This window comes from Fonsecaea multimorphosa (assembly GCF_000836435.1).
Source record: "Fonsecaea multimorphosa CBS 102226 unplaced genomic scaffold supercont1.28, whole genome shotgun sequence".
Taxonomy (NCBI): Eukaryota; Fungi; Ascomycota; class Eurotiomycetes; order Chaetothyriales; family Herpotrichiellaceae; genus Fonsecaea; species Fonsecaea multimorphosa.
In genome coordinates this window covers 407,261-424,255 of record NW_015971662.1, presented here as the reverse complement: position 1 = coordinate 424,255, position 16,995 = coordinate 407,261, and the positions used below count along the sequence as shown (strand labels likewise).

General features: G+C 54.0%; 8 protein-coding genes across 8 annotated transcripts; 3 read left to right on the top strand and 5 right to left on the bottom strand.

The window, feature by feature from the left end:
- Positions 1-62: 62 nt before the first annotated feature.
- Z520_10237 (uncharacterized protein) lies at positions 63-2,745 on the top strand (the record flags this gene model as incomplete). The annotated part of the gene is made up of 3 exons (XM_016780730.1): positions 63-1,511; positions 1,573-1,720; positions 1,792-2,745. Coding segments are annotated over 3 exons (2,551 nt in total), but the record flags the coding sequence as incomplete, so codon positions are not given.
- Positions 2,746-3,751: 1,006 nt separating this feature from the next.
- Positions 3,752-5,743, bottom strand: Z520_10236 (uncharacterized protein; the record flags this gene model as incomplete). Its single annotated transcript, XM_016780729.1, has 4 exons — positions 3,752-4,449; positions 4,576-4,928; positions 4,988-5,117; positions 5,179-5,743. The coding sequence occupies 4 exons, from the start codon at positions 5,741-5,743 to the stop codon at positions 3,752-3,754; spliced, it is 1,746 nt and encodes a 581-aa protein (XP_016628332.1).
- Positions 5,744-6,563: 820 nt separating this feature from the next.
- On the bottom strand, positions 6,564-7,413 carry Z520_10235 (uncharacterized protein; the record flags this gene model as incomplete). The annotated part of the gene is made up of 3 exons (XM_016780728.1): positions 6,564-6,758; positions 6,821-6,988; positions 7,045-7,413. 3 exons carry the CDS (start codon positions 7,411-7,413, stop codon positions 6,564-6,566), a joined length of 732 nt encoding a protein of 243 aa, XP_016628331.1.
- Positions 7,414-7,745: 332 nt separating this feature from the next.
- Z520_10234 (proteasome subunit alpha type-4) lies at positions 7,746-8,705 on the top strand (the record flags this gene model as incomplete). The annotated part of the gene is made up of 4 exons (XM_016780727.1): positions 7,746-7,776; positions 7,823-7,829; positions 7,874-8,314; positions 8,363-8,705. 4 exons carry the CDS (start codon positions 7,746-7,748, stop codon positions 8,703-8,705), a joined length of 822 nt encoding a protein of 273 aa, XP_016628330.1.
- A 254-nt stretch (positions 8,706-8,959) lies between these two features.
- On the bottom strand, positions 8,960-9,226 carry Z520_10233 (uncharacterized protein; the record flags this gene model as incomplete). The annotated part of the gene is made up of 2 exons (XM_016780726.1): positions 8,960-9,041; positions 9,096-9,226. The coding sequence occupies 2 exons, from the start codon at positions 9,224-9,226 to the stop codon at positions 8,960-8,962; spliced, it is 213 nt and encodes a 70-aa protein (XP_016628329.1).
- A 919-nt stretch (positions 9,227-10,145) lies between these two features.
- On the bottom strand, positions 10,146-11,566 carry Z520_10232 (uncharacterized protein; the record flags this gene model as incomplete). Its single annotated transcript, XM_016780725.1, has 5 exons — positions 10,146-10,651; positions 10,756-10,772; positions 10,857-10,948; positions 11,003-11,142; positions 11,284-11,566. The coding sequence occupies 5 exons, from the start codon at positions 11,564-11,566 to the stop codon at positions 10,146-10,148; spliced, it is 1,038 nt and encodes a 345-aa protein (XP_016628328.1).
- Positions 11,567-12,143: 577 nt separating this feature from the next.
- Positions 12,144-13,999, bottom strand: Z520_10231 (uncharacterized protein; the record flags this gene model as incomplete). The annotated part of the gene is made up of 4 exons (XM_016780724.1): positions 12,144-13,103; positions 13,227-13,499; positions 13,555-13,659; positions 13,727-13,999. 4 exons carry the CDS (start codon positions 13,997-13,999, stop codon positions 12,144-12,146), a joined length of 1,611 nt encoding a protein of 536 aa, XP_016628327.1.
- A 1,056-nt stretch (positions 14,000-15,055) lies between these two features.
- Positions 15,056-16,900, top strand: Z520_10230 (uncharacterized protein; the record flags this gene model as incomplete). Its single annotated transcript, XM_016780723.1, has 5 exons — positions 15,056-15,490; positions 15,550-15,671; positions 15,737-15,938; positions 16,049-16,361; positions 16,473-16,900. The coding sequence occupies 5 exons, from the start codon at positions 15,056-15,058 to the stop codon at positions 16,898-16,900; spliced, it is 1,500 nt and encodes a 499-aa protein (XP_016628326.1).
- Between the last annotated feature and the right edge of the window lie 95 nt (positions 16,901-16,995).

Genomic DNA, 16,995 nt, shown 5'->3' with positions numbered 1-16,995 from the left:
ACGACGTCCAGCTCGACTACAACCACTAGCGATCCTATAGTTGATCCTCCAACAACCTCTAGTTCTGCAACCACAACCACGAGCGATCCTATAGTTGATCCTCCAACGACCTCGAGTTCTGCAACCACGACCACTAGCGATCTCCCAGCTCCTCCGGCCACGACGTCCACCTCTACAGGCACAACTACGAGCGATCCTCCTGCTGACTCCGTGACCACTTCCAGCTCTGTGACGTCGACTACGAGTGGCCTGCCAGTTGACGCTGCAACAACGTCCACCTCTACAGGCACGACCTCGAGCTTTGCACCAGTTGCCCCCGGAACGACATCCTCCACTACCAGCTCTGCCGCAGATCCTCCCGCAGGAACATCATCGTCCACCACCAGTTCTTCTGTGGACCCTCCCGCAGGAACATCGAGCAGCACCTCGTCTGCCTCCACAACCAGCAGCTCTAGCGATCCTGCCGGTACCACTACTTCATCCAGCGCACCTAGCACCAGCTCTTCAAGCAGCGATCCCCCGACGACATCCTCGTCTTCTGGATCTACCACTTCGAGCAGTGCAGATCCCACCAGCACTTCCACTTCGAGCAGCGCCGATCCCACCAGCACTTCCACTTCTAGCAGTGCGGATCCTACTAGCACTTCAACTTTCAGCAGACCATCGTTCACTACCTCGAGCGCTGACCCTGTCAGCACGTCAAGCAGCAGTTCCTTACCGACCACTACAAGCTTCACAAGGACCACCAGTGCCACGGCCACCACCACCACAACTTCTACCTGCGCACCGTCTCAGACGCTATCTGCCCTGCCTGAACAGACCGTCTGCCCAGAGAACACGGCAGCCGACCGTAGCCAGTGGTGCAACAACCTATCTGTCAATGATGACATTCTGACAACGGATTACTCGACCGGACAAACCAAGTATTTCACCTTCGAAATCACGTCTACCAACATCAACTTCGATGGCACTATCAGACCGTCGTTTGCGATCAATGGTGGGACTCCTGGTCCCGCCATTGAAGTCAACTGGGGTGATCTTGTCGAGGTTACTGTTATCAACTCACTGACAGACAACGCTACCACGATCCATTGGCACGGTATCCGACAATTTGGCACCAATGACCAAGATGGTGTTCCTGGAGTTACTGAGTGCGCTATCCCTCCCGGTGGCTCGCGTACCTATACCTGGCTGGCTTCGTCCTATGGAACCGGTTGGTACCACTCTCACGCCCTGTCGCAATATGGCGGTGGTATCCGAGGTCCCGTTATCATTCACGGACCTGCGACGGCCGAGTATGACTACGACATGGGCCATGTCATGATTGATGAGATCTTCAGCCAGACCATCTTCCAGATGGCGTGGAACATTGCCCGACTCCGAGGCCCGCTCCCTGCTGCCGTCAACTACATGGTCAACGGCCAGAACGTGTCTCCAGATGGAAGCACCGGAACGGCAACCCAATGGACGGTCGAGCCTGGCAAGAAGCATCTCTTCCGTATCATCAACAGGTACGTGATATGTCGTACTTTCCCAATTAGTAGATAATGTGGCTAATTCGTGGTAATCCAGCTCTGCTCAGTCTTTCTTCATTGTGCACTTTGACTACCACGAGATGACCGTCATCAGCTCCGACTACACTCCCATTGTGCCCTACACCACCACCAGTCTCTACGTCAGCCCTGGCCAGAGATACAATGTCATTGTCGAGATGGACCAGGTAAGTGGCACACTACGGTGGCACTCAATTGAACTTGTTTTTCCGCTCTTCGTTGCTAACACGCGGGTCAGACCCCCGGTGCATACTTCATGCGCGCAATCACTCAGACTGGCTGCGGTGAGCAGAACGTCAACACTGGTCTCGGCATCGCCAACCCTGTTTTCACCTACAGGGGATCGTGCGGTACCCCCACGTCAGAGACTCTCAGCATCACTCCTGCCTCTGACTGCCGAGACGAGCCCTTGGCCAGTCTTGTGCCCGTGGTCCCCAGAGACGGTGGTAGCATTGATGACTTCACCAGCACTGCTCAGCTTCTGCCTGGTGGCAACGGTGGCTCTCAGGTCTTTGACGGCTATGGTGCCATCATCAGATGGTACTTTGGCGGCATGCTCGACCTCAACGGCAACAGCGCGTCCGTGCTTGGTAATCAGACGATTAGTGTGGACTTTGAGAACCCGACGCTCAAGACCATGGCGGAGCTCCCGACACTGGGTTTCAACAGCTCCAAGTACTCGAACGCGGTGGTTTTGGACGGACCCGCGGGTGACTGGGTGTACTTTGTGATCCAGAACAACTTCCAGACGTCGCACCCGATCCATCTGCACGGGCACGACTTCTCGGTGCTGGGCCAGGGCAAGGGCGTCTTCACGGCCGACCAGGCGTCGTCGCTCAACTTTGTGAACCCGGCCCGTCGCGACACGGCCCTGCTGTACGGTTTCGTGGGCCAAGGCGGCGTGGCTGAGAGCGGCTGGACCGTCATCGGCTTCCAGACCAACAACCCCGGCGCGTGGATCATGCATTGCCACATCATCTGGCACGCCGACGGCGGTATGGGCCTGCAGTACATTGAGCAGCCCAACTCCATCGACGCCGAGGGCTACTGGGGCAGCGACGCCTTCCAGAACGAGTGCACAGACTACTCAGCCTACCAGGACGGCGGCGGCGAGGGCAAGCTGACCTACGAGGCCGGCATCAAGCGTGATCTCTTGAAACACAAACATGCCCTCAAGGCCAAGCACCACTGAGCGAGCCCGGGAGGAGGACGCAGGTGTTGTTTGTAATGTGAATTTGAGGATGGCATAACAAGAGGAGGGAACTTTTTAACGCATGGGCCCAATGTAAAAAGATTTTTCACTTTTTATTATTTCACACTGCTGCAGCATGCAACATACCATACCACATACCATACCATATACAATGTATATCTACAGTATCTATGCACAGGCCTCCCACATCCGAATACCGGTTCATTCAAAATTCAACATCATCCAGCACCCATCTCCTTGTATGGCACTTTGGCGAGGAAACCCGCGCCGCCTTGGGGCAGGTGCAGCATGGCAGCGATGAACGAGTGACTGACTGACGGGCGGACGGAGAGGAAGAGGGAGAAGAACTCGGGGTGCCCTGTCTGTTCCTGCAAGCAGCACATGTAACACGACGACATCCTGGAATCTCTTTTTGTGTGATCTTTAATTACCTTTCAAGTTGTTTTTCACCTTTTTCCCTTGGCACGCCTTCCTTCCTTTTGTTGGAAGCTGGAGGAAGGTAGGGCAGGCTAGGTTATGTGTAACCAGGTAAATGTAACCAGGAAATCCCTAGATGGATCGACTAGTTTCGAGTCGAACCGTTCCATGTTGTTGTCTTTGTTTTATGAAGGGATCTTTGGAGTGTAGATATCGCCAGCCACTGGATGACCTCTGGATATACCTTTTTTTTGAACCATTCACAGAATACCTCGTACACATCGTACTCTGTACTGGGTACTCGGTAGTAGATACTAGATACTCGTCCCGTTGTCGGGACGTAGGTGCAGGGCGCATTCCGGGTTAGATCATAAGACAGCAACACGGATTTTCACCCGGGGTATCCTGATATGGAAACAGGCAAATGCTCGAGAAAAAAAGACAACATGACACTTTTCAAGCTCTTAGGTATTCTAGCAATGCCATTTACAGGACCGGCTGCGCCCGCTTGGACAGAAGTGGAGATTGATCGTAAGAACGGCAGGCGCCCACCTTTTTTCTAAAGCGTCTATGCCATAGCGGGGACGGCCTCGACGCCAGCCTGTTGAGCCTTCTTCACGCTCTTCCACTCGAGGAAGCACGCGGCGATGAAGGAAACGCCCGCCACGGCGACAGCCACGCGATAGCAGTCCTTCAGGGCATAGACGTAGGCTTCGATGACGCTGCGGAGTTCGTCTTCTTTGCCCATCTTGGCCAGCACGCTGCGGATCGAGGTCGCGCCCGTGTTGATCAGGAGCTGCGGGTCCATGTCCGGGGCGTACTTTGCGACGCCGCTGACCAGGCCGTTGGAGAAGACCGACTGCGCGACGGCGATGAACAGCGCCCCGCCCAGCGACTGGCAGAACATCAGCAGCACAGTCCCCTGCGGGATGTCCTTCATGGGCAACGTCGTCTGCACCGCCACAAGGGGGAGATTGAACCCGAAGCCCGCGCCCAGACCCGCGGGGATCTGGTAGCCGAACCATTCGCGCAGTGGCGAGTCGATGGTCCACGTGCTGATCAGCCCGTATCCGACCGCCATGAGTGCACTCGCGCCGATGAGCAGCGGCGTGTAATAGCCAATGATGGTCACCAGGATGCCCGCGACAATCGACGTCAAAACGGTGGAGAGCATCAGTGGTAAGATCTGGATGCCGGATTTCGTGGGCGACGACCCCTTTACGCTTTGTAGATACAAAGGGAGGTAGTACATGAGCACAAAGATGCCTTTTGAAATAGGATATCAGTATAAGGTTCGATGTCTGGTATACGGGTAGAAAAGATAGATCCAAGGAGACCCGAGGGAAGAACAATATGGAGCGCTCCCGGTGTCATGAACATCAATGAACTTACCAGCCCCGAAGAAGAAAACGAACCCGCAGGCCGCCATCAGAGTGCGCTTCCTCAGAAGACGTGGCGGGATGGTGGCCGCTTCGCCCAGCCACCACTGCGAAACGCCAAAGAGGACCAGAAGGCAGCCTGCACCGACAAAAAGCCCAATGATGCGAGAACTGTTCCACGGGTATGTTGAGCCTCCCCACTGGACAGCCAGCAACAGACAGATGATGCCTGGGATGAGAATTCCCGCTCCAATGAGGTCGAGCTCGAGAATCCGCTTGAGGATTGGCTTCTCGGAGAGTTTAGGGTCTTGAGGGATATGGAGCACGAGGAGGACGACGAGTATGGAGAAGCCGCCGATCGGGAGGCTGAATTGAATCGTCAGCACACATATAAGATGACAGAAATTTAGGGAAACCTCGCTCACTTGATATAGAAGCACCATCTCCAGGAGACCTTGTCCGTGAAGACGCCTCCAAGTAAAGGCCCTGCGACACTGGCCAGTCCCCACATGGCACCAAAGAGTCCAAAAATCATGGGTCTCCGGATCAATGGCACTGTGTTACCGTCGTCAGTTGCTTGATAAGATCAACATCAGAGGCTTTTGGCTTGGCTTACGAGAATGAGCAATAATGACCAAGGAGCCCGAGAAGATTCCACCCACGCCGATGCCCGCAACAGCCCTCCCAACAATGAGGGCAGTACTGGATGGGGCGACAGCGCAGATCAAGGAACCCACTTCAAAGATGCTGATTGCGGAGAGAAAGACCCATTTGATCTGGAAGACCTTGTAGATGCGGCCGAAGCTGGGCTGGAGTGACGTGCTGGTCAGGAAGTAGGCGCTCCCGTACCAGCCAATGTCGGTCACGCTGTTGAAACGATCTGTAATCTTGGGGATCGCCGTGGCAATGATGGTCTGATCAAGCGCGACGAGGAAGACGGCCAGACAGAGGGCGATAATCAGGGTCACGAGCTTCAGCCCTTTGGGATAGTTGCTCGTGTCTTCAGCCTCGTCTTCAATTTCCACCTGTTCCTCCTTCCCCATGTCCTTCGCCAGAGTGTCCGTGGTGAGGTCGACAGGTGGCTTCTCAACCATGTCGACAGACCGGCTTGATGAACCTGATACGGAGTCACTCGTCTTGGTGGGAGCAGATTTCTCCTCGCCCGAAGCCTCCTCGGCCATTGTCCTCGTTGAAGGCTGTTGGTCCTCTGAGACACCCATCGTTACTCCAACGGACGACCCGAAAGGTAACAATCTAAAGTTTGAGGCGGGAGGACATCGAAAGGACGTGCATCTTCCCAAGGGGCTTCGGTGATATATACATCGTCATGACGGAAAACTTCTCTCGTAACCCCTTGCACGCTAACATACGAGGAGGGGTTAGCTTGACATTTGGGCGGTTGACACTGGGCCGAGAGCCTAACGAGCCAAGTGTCGTTGACCAATACGGCACGGTCAAGCTTTCAAAAGAGTCGTCCAGAGCCTCTAGAAATGTCCACCGATCGGACGAACGCCATGAGTTTCTAAGGGGTTGTTGCTGGCAACTCGGATCTGGAACTCGATGGTACCGAGGCGGTGGATCATTAGGCCGCCCTGCCATCACGTGACTGCATTTGCGCCCTCAATACCAACACATTAGACACCGGACGAGGCTCCAAAGCAGCTGCACGCGCCCTTGTTCGGCAAAAACAGCTGGAGTTTACAGAGCCAAGCCCCGAGCAGCTTCGTCGTGCTTGGCAACGCTGTCTCCGTGTTTGAGGAGCCCGGCAACATCAAGTGCAAGGGGTGAGGAAATGGAATGCTATTCGCGAAACAAAATCAGGCTGAACGGTGGTCATTTTGGGGTTGCAACTCTATGCCCCATGTAGGTAATGTTTACACGCTGCAAATGACCCCAGTGCAAACGAGCTTCCCCGGACAAGTCCTCACACGTCCCAGTCCCCTCAAGCCAACGATATGTACAATCATGGTTCATCTCCTTGTAGTCGTGTTGCGCCAGCAATCATCTCTGCTCGAATGACTCTGTACCTACACTCTCTGCCTGATGCTCGCCCTTCAACAGCGGATAATGACCCTGGATCTCGCCCTTTTGACTAGGTGTAGCCGGCATTTGGACTTGTGCTGGATCGCCCGTTGGTGCAAGAGGATATGACGTCGATGGTAACGATTCGAGATGTTTCTTGTGTTCTTCCTTGGCCTGTCCACCAGAGATGTCAGCTTCCACATATCGCTGGCAGATTCTCGTGTCGGCGGTCTTACATATGGTAGACCACAGTACGTGCACCAGCAAACCTCAGGTTTATTCAAATTGATAAAGATCCGTGGATGGCCCAATGGCCCACCACCACCGTCACAGGCCACGCTGCTGTCCTTGACCCAGCGGACGGGTTGTTTGTGAATGAGCTCGATTGCAGCGAAGGGCCGGGGCTAGAGAGGCTGATCTCAGTATGCGCTGACACCCAGGATGTATGTAACTCTATTACCTGAGCTTCCATGATTGTCTGTTCAAATCTTGGACCTGTCATTGCCAACTCTCTGGGCATTTGACTCCTTGACCATGGCTTTTCCCTGTTCGGAGCCTGCAACACTCTGGCTTTCTCTGCCTCTGGCACCATCTCTTGGAGGGGCGCATCTCGATTGCCCCTCGCAGAAACCGGCATCTCGTTTGTCTCGGATACATTGGGGGTCAGCTTTCGGCCAGAAGGGTCATTGGCTTGTTCGAAGTTCTCGCCGGTTCCAGGACCTTGTCGTAGCAGTCGTGTGGTCGTTGCAAACTGCCTTGAAGACATCCGGGCAGTCTGGGCAACTGCCCGAGGGAGTTGCCTCTTCATGGCCGGCACGAGGGAAGCCATGTCTAGGCAAGTACTAAGGGGTTGGTCACTGTTTCGCAGTCGAAGAGTTGATGAACGTCAAGCCGGAGGTGATCGAAGCTCGATCGTTGGCCAATCGGAGAGCTTCGTGCTCCGCAGTAGTAGCCGCAAAAGCCTCACCGTAGAAATAGGGTGGACCACCGATGCTCTTCGCTTTCAAGGCAACGGTCGCGCCGCGTACCGTCAGTTGAATTTCACGAGCACTTCCAACCTCTGTTGCAATACGTCGTCAGTAAACCATCTCAAGATACGAGCAACACCGGGAGACGTCTCTAGAAATTTTGCGCCAACAATAATACCTATCCCCAGACAAAATGGCTTCAGGCTACGATCGTGCTCTTTCTGGTAAGTCGCTCTTGAGGCATTCAATGCTAGTTCTAACAAATCGCAGTCTTCAGGTACCACAGCTCTTTCCATCCACGAATGTTGCTAACACCTATAGCCCCGACGGACATGTGTTTCAGGTCGAGTATGCACTGGAAGCAGTCAAGCGAGGAACCTGTGCAGTCGGAGTCAAGGGGAAAGACATTGTGGTCCTAGGCTGCGAAAAGAGATCGGCCATGAAGCTGCAAGACACACGAATCACCCCCTCCAAGATTGGTCTTATCGACACCCACGTCTGCCTTGCTTTTGCCGGGCTTAATGCCGACGCCCGGATATTAATCGACAAAGCCAGAGTCGAGGCGCAGTCTCATAGGCTCACAGTGGAAGACCCCGTTACGATCGAATACATTACGAAATATGTGGCTGGCGTCCAGCAAAGATTCACTCAGAGTGGTGGTGTCAGACCGTTCGGCATCAGTACACTGATCATCGGGTTCGACAAGGGTGACAAGGAACCCAAGTTGTACCAAACAGAGCCCTCGGGCATCTATTCTGCTTGGTAAGTCGTCCCACCAGACTTAGAGATGGGCCATCTGACAAGGAGCAGGAAAGCGAACGCGATTGGCCGATCCAGCAAAACCGTACGGGAATTCCTCGAACGCAACCACAAGGATGACATGGACCGAGAGGCGACCATTTCATTGACCGTCAAATCCCTCCTTGAAGTTGTCCAAACAGGTGCCAAGAACATTGAAATTGCCATCATGGCTCCAGGAAAGACAATTGAGATGCTCCCATCTGAACAGATTGAACAGTATGTCAAGACTATCGAGGCAGAGAAGCAGGAAGAGCAGGCGAAAAAGAAGCCCGGGACGAGAGCGGCCGGCTCGGCAACCTCATCTCTCCCAACCCGGCCGCTAGCTGAGGGTGAGGGTGGAGGAGACGAATAAAGAGACAGGGCATTGGCCTTCACTCGTTCTTTGCATGAGCGACTGGCGTTGTGGCAATGGATCAAGTCAGTGAATGTGGCCAAGTAGTAGCTTGTTCAAATGCAGGTTGCTTTTGCTTGGTATTTGATGCCTGTGGCACGCTGTTAAGTGTGTTCCACTCATGGGGCTATTCAGACTCAGTACTGCCCTTCCGCATCCAGCCCTGCTTCTCTGAAGCAAGTAGCCGTTCCGCTGCTCTCGCTTTTTGTTGGATGTCAACCCAGCCGCTCCGTTCCTCCTTGGAGGTCAAATATCGACTGCTGGTTTGACTGTTTTACCCGCTCATCTTTGATCATTCTATAACCGAAGTTAACTCTACTCGTTCGCCATGTGTAAACCGTGGTGACTTACCTCGCGTCCACCCTTGTATCCTCGCTCTCGACCTTCAAGGCCGCCTTCGGTGTCAGCGCATCAATGACAAAGTGATTGTCACAGTTTGGACAGTACTCGTCACTAAGATCATCAGCACTGTCAGGAACCATTTCGTCCGTCATCAAAGTCCCCTGACCAACCTCTCTTCCCATTCTTTCGTGTTTTTCCGAAAGGCTTTCTTGCATTTCTTGCATATGAATGTCTATTTTAAACCCATATGTTAGAATACGTCGATAAAGGTGCCGAAGCATGATCTATAGGGCAGATTGATGGGATACCATGTCAAAGCTCTGCAACAGAGGATGGTCTTCTTGTTCCGCATGACATTCTGCACAGTCGAACCACTTCCGACCTGGAGTTTATGTCAGTGGATCAAACATCTGGGTGACCAGAGGCGCGCATACAGCAAGGTGAACGGATAGACACTTGGGCGTTCAAGACGTGTTTACTTTGGTCGCTGGTCAGTCTACCCCTTTTCGCTTGAGGGGGTCAGAAGGATATTCACCACATAATGCAGCTAAGCCACACAGACACTGGCGCACTCGAGCAAAAGAGATCAACCACGCCAATGCCTTTCAGGTTATCTGTTCCTCCACACAGAAAGGTCGCTCTCACTGAGAATTTGAAGGCCTTGAAGAATTGTTGTCCAGCAGTTGGGAAAAGTCGCGTCACTGCGAGTCATATATCAATTCACGTGATCCACTTCTGACTCGTTACACTGCATTTGGCCACCTCACTTCGTTTCGACCTCACCACTCGAAAAGGCTTTTTGGTTTGTTTACCCTGCTGACGCTGTCATCAATAGGGATTCTTGTCATTCAAGCCAAGGAGAATGGCTCTAATCATGTGACTCTGTCTGAACTGTGGGCTCTGGTTCACTGCAACTCTTAGACGAAACACCTGGAGGCAACCCCAAGTTTGACTACGCAGTGGCCACCAACCTCCTTCTCTTTCAAGCTTCTACGCCTCTCAACTGCATGTCCGCATTGTCCTTCGCATCCCCTTCAGCTGACCATCGACAGAGAGACACTAAAACAAATCTCCTGACTTCTTCGGCCTCTCAGGATGCAACCACAACATCGGGTCCTTGAGATCCACCCAACCCAAGAACGGCTTTGAAAGACCATATCCAACGAGCTCTTGGAGAGATTCCGGCAATTCACGAACCTTCTCTACCGGATTCACAAGATATTGGTTCTCTTCTTGCCTCAAATACCCCCTTGTCATGAACGTGCTGTACACAAGGCGCTCTTCAGGCACGACCTCGCCGTTTTCGTTGGGTTGATCCGTCTTGTTCGCGCTGCCACCGTGGAAACATCCACTCAGTACCATGAACCCGTCGCCGGGTTCAAGCTCCGCATAGAACGTTTGTGACTCGCTTGGTGGTCCAGCCGTATAGTCCCAGAGGTGAGAACCTGGTATGAAGCGCGTAGCGCCGTTGCGCTTGGTGGTCTTTTTCCCTGCAACGAAGAAGCCGATGCCTGCATCGCGGCCGATCTCGTGAGTTGCAGCTGCTGGATGGTAGACATGATGGACTGTCAAAGCACAGAGAATTGTTAGCCGAGGCTGACCTTGACATATTCCCATGACAAGACCGTGGGAGCTGTCAAGCGTGGTTTTGGGACGCGGGGAATCTTACTTGCATCGTCACGGTGTCTGGTAACTCCTCGCGTTCCACGTCAGCAAAATTGATTCCATTTAAAGGGTTTGCAGCAATGATTGAAACAACAATGCACATACAGCGCTTGGTCACGAGCCCCGGGACCAATGCTAAAGACAATGGTATTGTTCAACTGAGGGCGAGAAACAGAGGGCTCATTCTTGTCGCCAATCTGCGTTGGTGTCAACATCTGACCAACTCGAGATGGACACCCAATCCAGCTCACCCAGTTCCATTTCAAAGTGCTGGTCAACAACGCATCTGTCACACCAAGCCAGAGCGGGTTGGCAACGATGCGTTCGGCAAAAGTTCTTGACTTGCTCACCATGCCAAAAGCTCGGCGGGTTTCCTTGGGGAAGAAGTCTCCTGAGAGGAGTTTGACGTTCAGCATCAGCATCATCCGGACCAGCATCGACCGTGTCTTTGGAAATATTCTCCCTCATACAAGGTCGTTCGGCGGCAGCTGTCCAGACCAGGAGAGGCGGATTGGGACCGACTGAAACTCACCATCACCCCATTCGGTATCCTTGTCCAACCAAGGTCGTGTGTCCTTCTCGAGACTTGCCAATTCCTCCTCGTTCAACAGGCCACGAAGAACGACGCCGCCAGCCACTCGAAGGGCAGACACCAGTTCATCCACTTTGCAGGTGGATGCGTGGAAAGTCTTGACCTCAGGCAGTGGTGAAGAAGGGGATTTCAGGTCTTCATTCTGGGTCGGCTGGGATGTGCTTGTCGGGGTTGAGAAAGCCTTGGGAATGGGAAGAGGGATTTCGACAGCGGAGGGTGCCATTGTTAGGGTAAGTCGTGGGACCGGGCGATACTCCTAACAGCTCCAGGATGTACGATGAATGTGAGGTCTACATATAACTATCGACGAAAGACAGAAGAAAACGCGTCAGCCCATCGAGAAAATATTGGCAGACAGCGATTGTTCGCTGAACCCCGCAACGAATACGAATCTCACCTACCCATTCTGCATGGAAGAAGGCCCGTTCGCCTGGCATCATGATGCTGCTTGACAGATATCTAATGCGCTGTGCTTGCTCTGGCCTATTCGGGAAAGAGAGTTCTTATCAGTGTTCAGGGTCGATGTGGGGGTGCCGCCAAACAAGAAGTTCGGGGAACCATGTCTAGTCATCTGGCTCAAAGAGGAAAGAGAGTCAGCTAACAACCTTGAATCTTAGACCTTCCTCGGCATCAAGCGCACGTGGCTGGACTCTGATCCGACCTAGTCATGGTTCAGTGGCCAGACCTTGTGGTTGCGGGGAAGTTGGAAGAGACGTGGGAGTTGTGTAGCCTCCCCTGAGAAGAATGAAGTGCTGACTTGTTCTATGCAAACAGGCTTGAATAGCGGGCGTTTACAAAATCTACTTCCTTCCCATGGCCTTCTCTACCGCCTCAAGCGCTGCCATGACCTTCTCGTCCATATATCTCCGTCCGACAATGCAACAGCTCACGGGCGCACCGACCCATTTCTCTGGCTCATATAACTCGTAGTTATACTTGTCCTGGTCATTCATCGGAACATATCCGTCCTCCTTCTTATCCTTCTCTACATCCACAAATGTGACAGGAAACACAGCTGCCGGGTAGTCCAGCAAGTTCCACTGACTGGTGTAGGGCCAGTATCTCGCCGTTTCGTGCAATGGCGCCGCACCAGGTGTGGCAGGACAGATGATAACATCGACCTCCTTACCTGAGTCGGCAGTTTTGCTCCAGTGAGCGGCATACTCCTCGCGGTATGTGTCTCGTTCAACGCACAGCTCCCAGTATTCGTGCATGGTGCGATTCTTGACGTTGGGCTGCTCTTCGGTGATGAACTTGACCAAGGGAAGAATGGGCTCGTCGATCTCTTTCAGCGGCGCCAGAATCTGTTCGCCGCCGTCTGGGAAATACAGCCCCGACACGATATCCCAGGCCTTGTCGTGTTTGTATGGCTCCCAGTCGACAACTTCCATCCCTGCAGCTTTACATGCATCGGCGACCATCTTCAAGGCCCGGATCATCGGAGGATGAGGCTTGACTACTCCGTCAGACCATTCGATGGCAACCTTGAGAGGCTGGGTGAGCTTTTCAGGCGTCCATTTCTTCACTGTGAGAGAGGGATCATATCGCCACGGCTCGTTGTCCAAGATGACTTTCATGAACAAATTGATGGTTTCCCGGCTTTGGGTAAGCGGACCAAAGGTTGCGAGGACGGAGTCTTTCCCGTCCATCGTGTGCTTCATACCTTTCAACGGGATGCGTTTCGAGGTGGGCTTGAAACCATAGACACCGCAATTGCTGGCTGGGGCTCTCACACTGCCTCCAATATCTCCACCAAGTCCCTGGCAGATGTTCAGCACAAGATCCCACTTTTTCCACAATTTGTGAGGAGCTGCAGAGGTGTCCGTCAAGCACAGGACGAGGCCTGCGAAACGGACGGGCATTAAACAGAGAATCCGACTTACCCACACGCTGCCACGGAATCCCACAAGGGCACCTTCTCCGCCACTACTACCGCCCGGCGTCAAATTTCGGTTCCACGGATTGACGGTTCTTCCATAAATATTGTTGTCGCACTCGAGAGCCATCAGGGTCTGAGGCCCGGTGGTCCGGACATAAAAGACGCAACCAGCATTGTACAAGTAGTCGTTCAGCGGGTTTGTATCGCAAGGTTGGCCAATCCACGCCACGTAGGAGGCGTGGTTGGTTTTGCCATTCATCCCATGATGTTCTTTGACCTACAAGCACAGCTCAGCTCTCCCCAGTCGATGCAGTTCCGGATTTTCTACTTACTGAGATGGGGAGCCCATGAAGGGGCCCGACAGGCTCAGGTAGGGAGTCGAGATATTTGGCCCTCTCAATTGCCTCGTCCCACATCAACTCGGTCACGCAGTTTACCTGCAGCAGACATCGTCACTCAGTATCGGTAGGTCTGCCAGCTTCAGCGCAGGAGAACATTGCATACCGCGTACTGGGCCAGAGCAGCTCTCCTCAAGAATGCCCTGGTGAGCTCTTCCGACGTGACAGTCTTGCTGCGCAGCATCTCGAGGAGCTCAATAGCGTCATAGTTCTGAGTAAGTTCATATTCGCGCGGCGTCAGATATTTCTTGGGCAGGTCTTGAGAAGAAAGCGGGAGAGGATCTGGGAGAGGCTCAAGCGGAGGATCAACTTTGCTCAGCGTCTCGTCTCGATAGTCGCGGGCGCTTTTGGCCTTCTCAACCCACGGTTTCGAAATCATCGTTACCAGGAACGCGTAACTGAAGAAAGTGGTGCGTGCTACGTTCGAGAAATCAGGATGCCCTGGTTGGCAAGATGTGGCTGACTGAATCAGGTCGTCTCTTGTGAGCAACAAGGCGAAGAGGTTTCCGGCTCTATGTCTGGATATCTGCCTTATTTCCAGCCATCGAGACCTCTTTGCACATGAAGTTTGTGGTACGCGCAATGCTGAGATAACATCTCCTCAACCTGCACCGGAACCGAGATAGACAAGCATCGGAGTATCGCGACCGGGATATATCCGTCCTGACTCCTGATATCTTGACCTTTGTCCCGGCATCAATAACGGCGACTCCGAGATAAAGATCCAAATGCGCTCACTAACTCTCAGAGACAGCGACATGATTGTTGTTCGCCGATTGTCGATCAGGAGCCTGCCTCACAGGAAGTGCCAGGTTAGGAAAGAGAGATCAAAGTTGATCCCTCAAGTGCCCCGTCATCCTTCAAGTGGATCCTGTCCTGGTGCCCTTGGCCGATCTTTATCGTATACAATCTCCATGCCGTTGGTGCCGCGTGCCGCCATTGGGCCATCATTGGCACCGCTGCTGCGTGGCTGGTTCTTACGACGTCGATCTCCCGGGCAAACACCCTCTTTCAACTCCTGCTGGTCTGCATGATGAGGCGGGTTCACAGACCTAGGGACGCACATCAGCGGCATGACCCAGGGGACTAGATTGCGGTCGATGTACGAACGAAGCCGATAAGAGTATGCATACAGGGTTCCACTATCACCATTGGACGCCATCGAGATAATCAACCCTTGATATCCCTGCCTTCATAGCCTTTCGGGCAACGTCTGACACTACAGGATGGCTGAGGCACCCGTGGCACCTCTGTTCCAAGGCGACAGAAATATAAGGCCACGAATGCTGCTCTTTTCCTGCTGCGGTGGTAACCTGAGCCCGAGCTTGTGCAATCCCCAACTCCAGTACGCAATCCCGACCAAGCACTCAGGTCTTCTGCTCTACCAGAGCGAAAAGCATCAAGCCGTGACTGAGCACCATTCCAACCGCCCGTCATGAAGTTCATCGAGCCTTCCCTGGGGAAGGGCAAGTTTCGACTGAACCGACCGATCAACCAGAACTTCGTGGTCGGCGCCATCCTCTTCTGTCTCCCGGGTATCTATCTCGCCCTGACCGGTCTCGGTGCCGGTGGTGGACGTCCATCGTCTCAGACTGTGGCCTCCACAACCAATGCGGTGCTGTACGGCCTGTTCTGCCTCTTCGGCTGGATCGGAGGCGCCATCCTCAACCTGGTCGGGCCCAAGTTTACCATGGCCTTCGGAGCCCTTGGCTATCCTCTGTACGTGGGCGGCCTCTGGTACTTTGACCGACAGGGCCACTCTTGGTTCCCATACCTTGCCGGCGCATTCCTCGGTGTGACCGCCGGCTGTCTCTGGACGGCAGCCGGGTTTGTCCAGTTTGCCTACGCCGAGGAAGACCAGAAGGCTCTGGTGAGTCGTCCTGTACCGACCATGTCCCTGATGCTCTCGAGACTGACTTTGTTGCGCAGTTTATCACCTGGCAATGGGTCTTTACCTCCTTCGGCGGCACGATCGGCAGCCTGATCGCCTTCGGGGTCAATTTCCACCAGACCGAGTCCACGGGTGTGTCGAACGCCGTCTACACTGTCTTGTGAGTCCTCGTTGGTCCGTTGTTGTTGCGAAGGGGTTTCCATTCTTACCGAGTCCATATTGCAGCATTGTCATCATGTGCCTGGCCATCGGGATCGCACTGGTCTTCATCATCTCGCCCAAGAAGGTTGTGCGCGACGACGGGACTCACATCGCCATCTTCACGCAGCCACACGTTATGGATGAGATCAAGGGTCTCATCATGTGGTTCAGCGACTTCAAGATCCTCGCCCTGATCCCCGGCATTTTCGTCGCCGAAATGAACCTCGTGAGTTCTCTCGTCTTCCTTCCCTTCCCCCTCCCCTATCTATTGCCCAGGCGGAAAAGTATGAGCAGGCAAGACTCCCGTCGCTGATACCCCCGGCAACCCAAAAAAAGGCCCTCCTCTCCAGCATCAACGGGTACTACTTCAACCTGCGGACGCGGTCGCTCAACAACGTCATGTTCCAATTCATCATGATGCCGTGCCCGCTGCTGCTGGCGTACATCATGGACACAAGCTACATCAAGTCACGCCGGACTCGAGGCATGATCGGCGCCATCATTGTCGGCACGCTTTGCCTGGCCACCAACGCGGGACTTGCTGCGTGGATCACCAAGAACGACGTCAACCGCCAGACCAACACGCCTCCGGGAGTCGACTGGAGTGACGACGGATTTGGCGCCGGGTTTGTTCTGTACTTGCTCTCCGGTAAGTCTCTTCCAAAGCTTCCCTCAATCGATGTGGTGATTCGCGCATTCCCCGTTCCTTTCCTCTTCAAACTTTCTGCCCCCAATCCGCTGACTCGGTCCTGATTCACAGGAATCATCTACGCGACATACCAAATCGTAGTGCAATGGACGCTGGGCGCGCTGACCAACGACCCCGTGCAATGCTCGCGACTAGCCGGCTTGTTCAAAGGCACGACGTCGCTGGGCATGTGCATCTCGTTCGTGCTCGACTCCAAGAACGTGTCGTACATCGACCAGCTGATTGTGCAGTTCACGCTGTACGCCGTCGGCCTGGTGTTCCTGCTGGGCATCATCTGGTTCTGCGTCAAGGACACAAACTACTTCCTCGAGGACAACGTCATTGTGCCGCACCGCTGGGAGGAGCGCGCGCGCATCGACGGCCTCGTCGCCGACGAGCAGATCGAGCGCGAGCACCAGAAGGAGATGCTCGCGCAGAGGGGCGTCGCTGTCGATTCCAAGACTGTCGGCGAGGTCATTGAGAAGGGCGTCATGGCGTGATTTCACGACAAACGCAGGTCGGTCGGTCGGTTCGGTTCGGTTCGGTCCTCTCATGGCGAGCTACGGTGGGTGTGGACTGGAATGAATCGGGACTG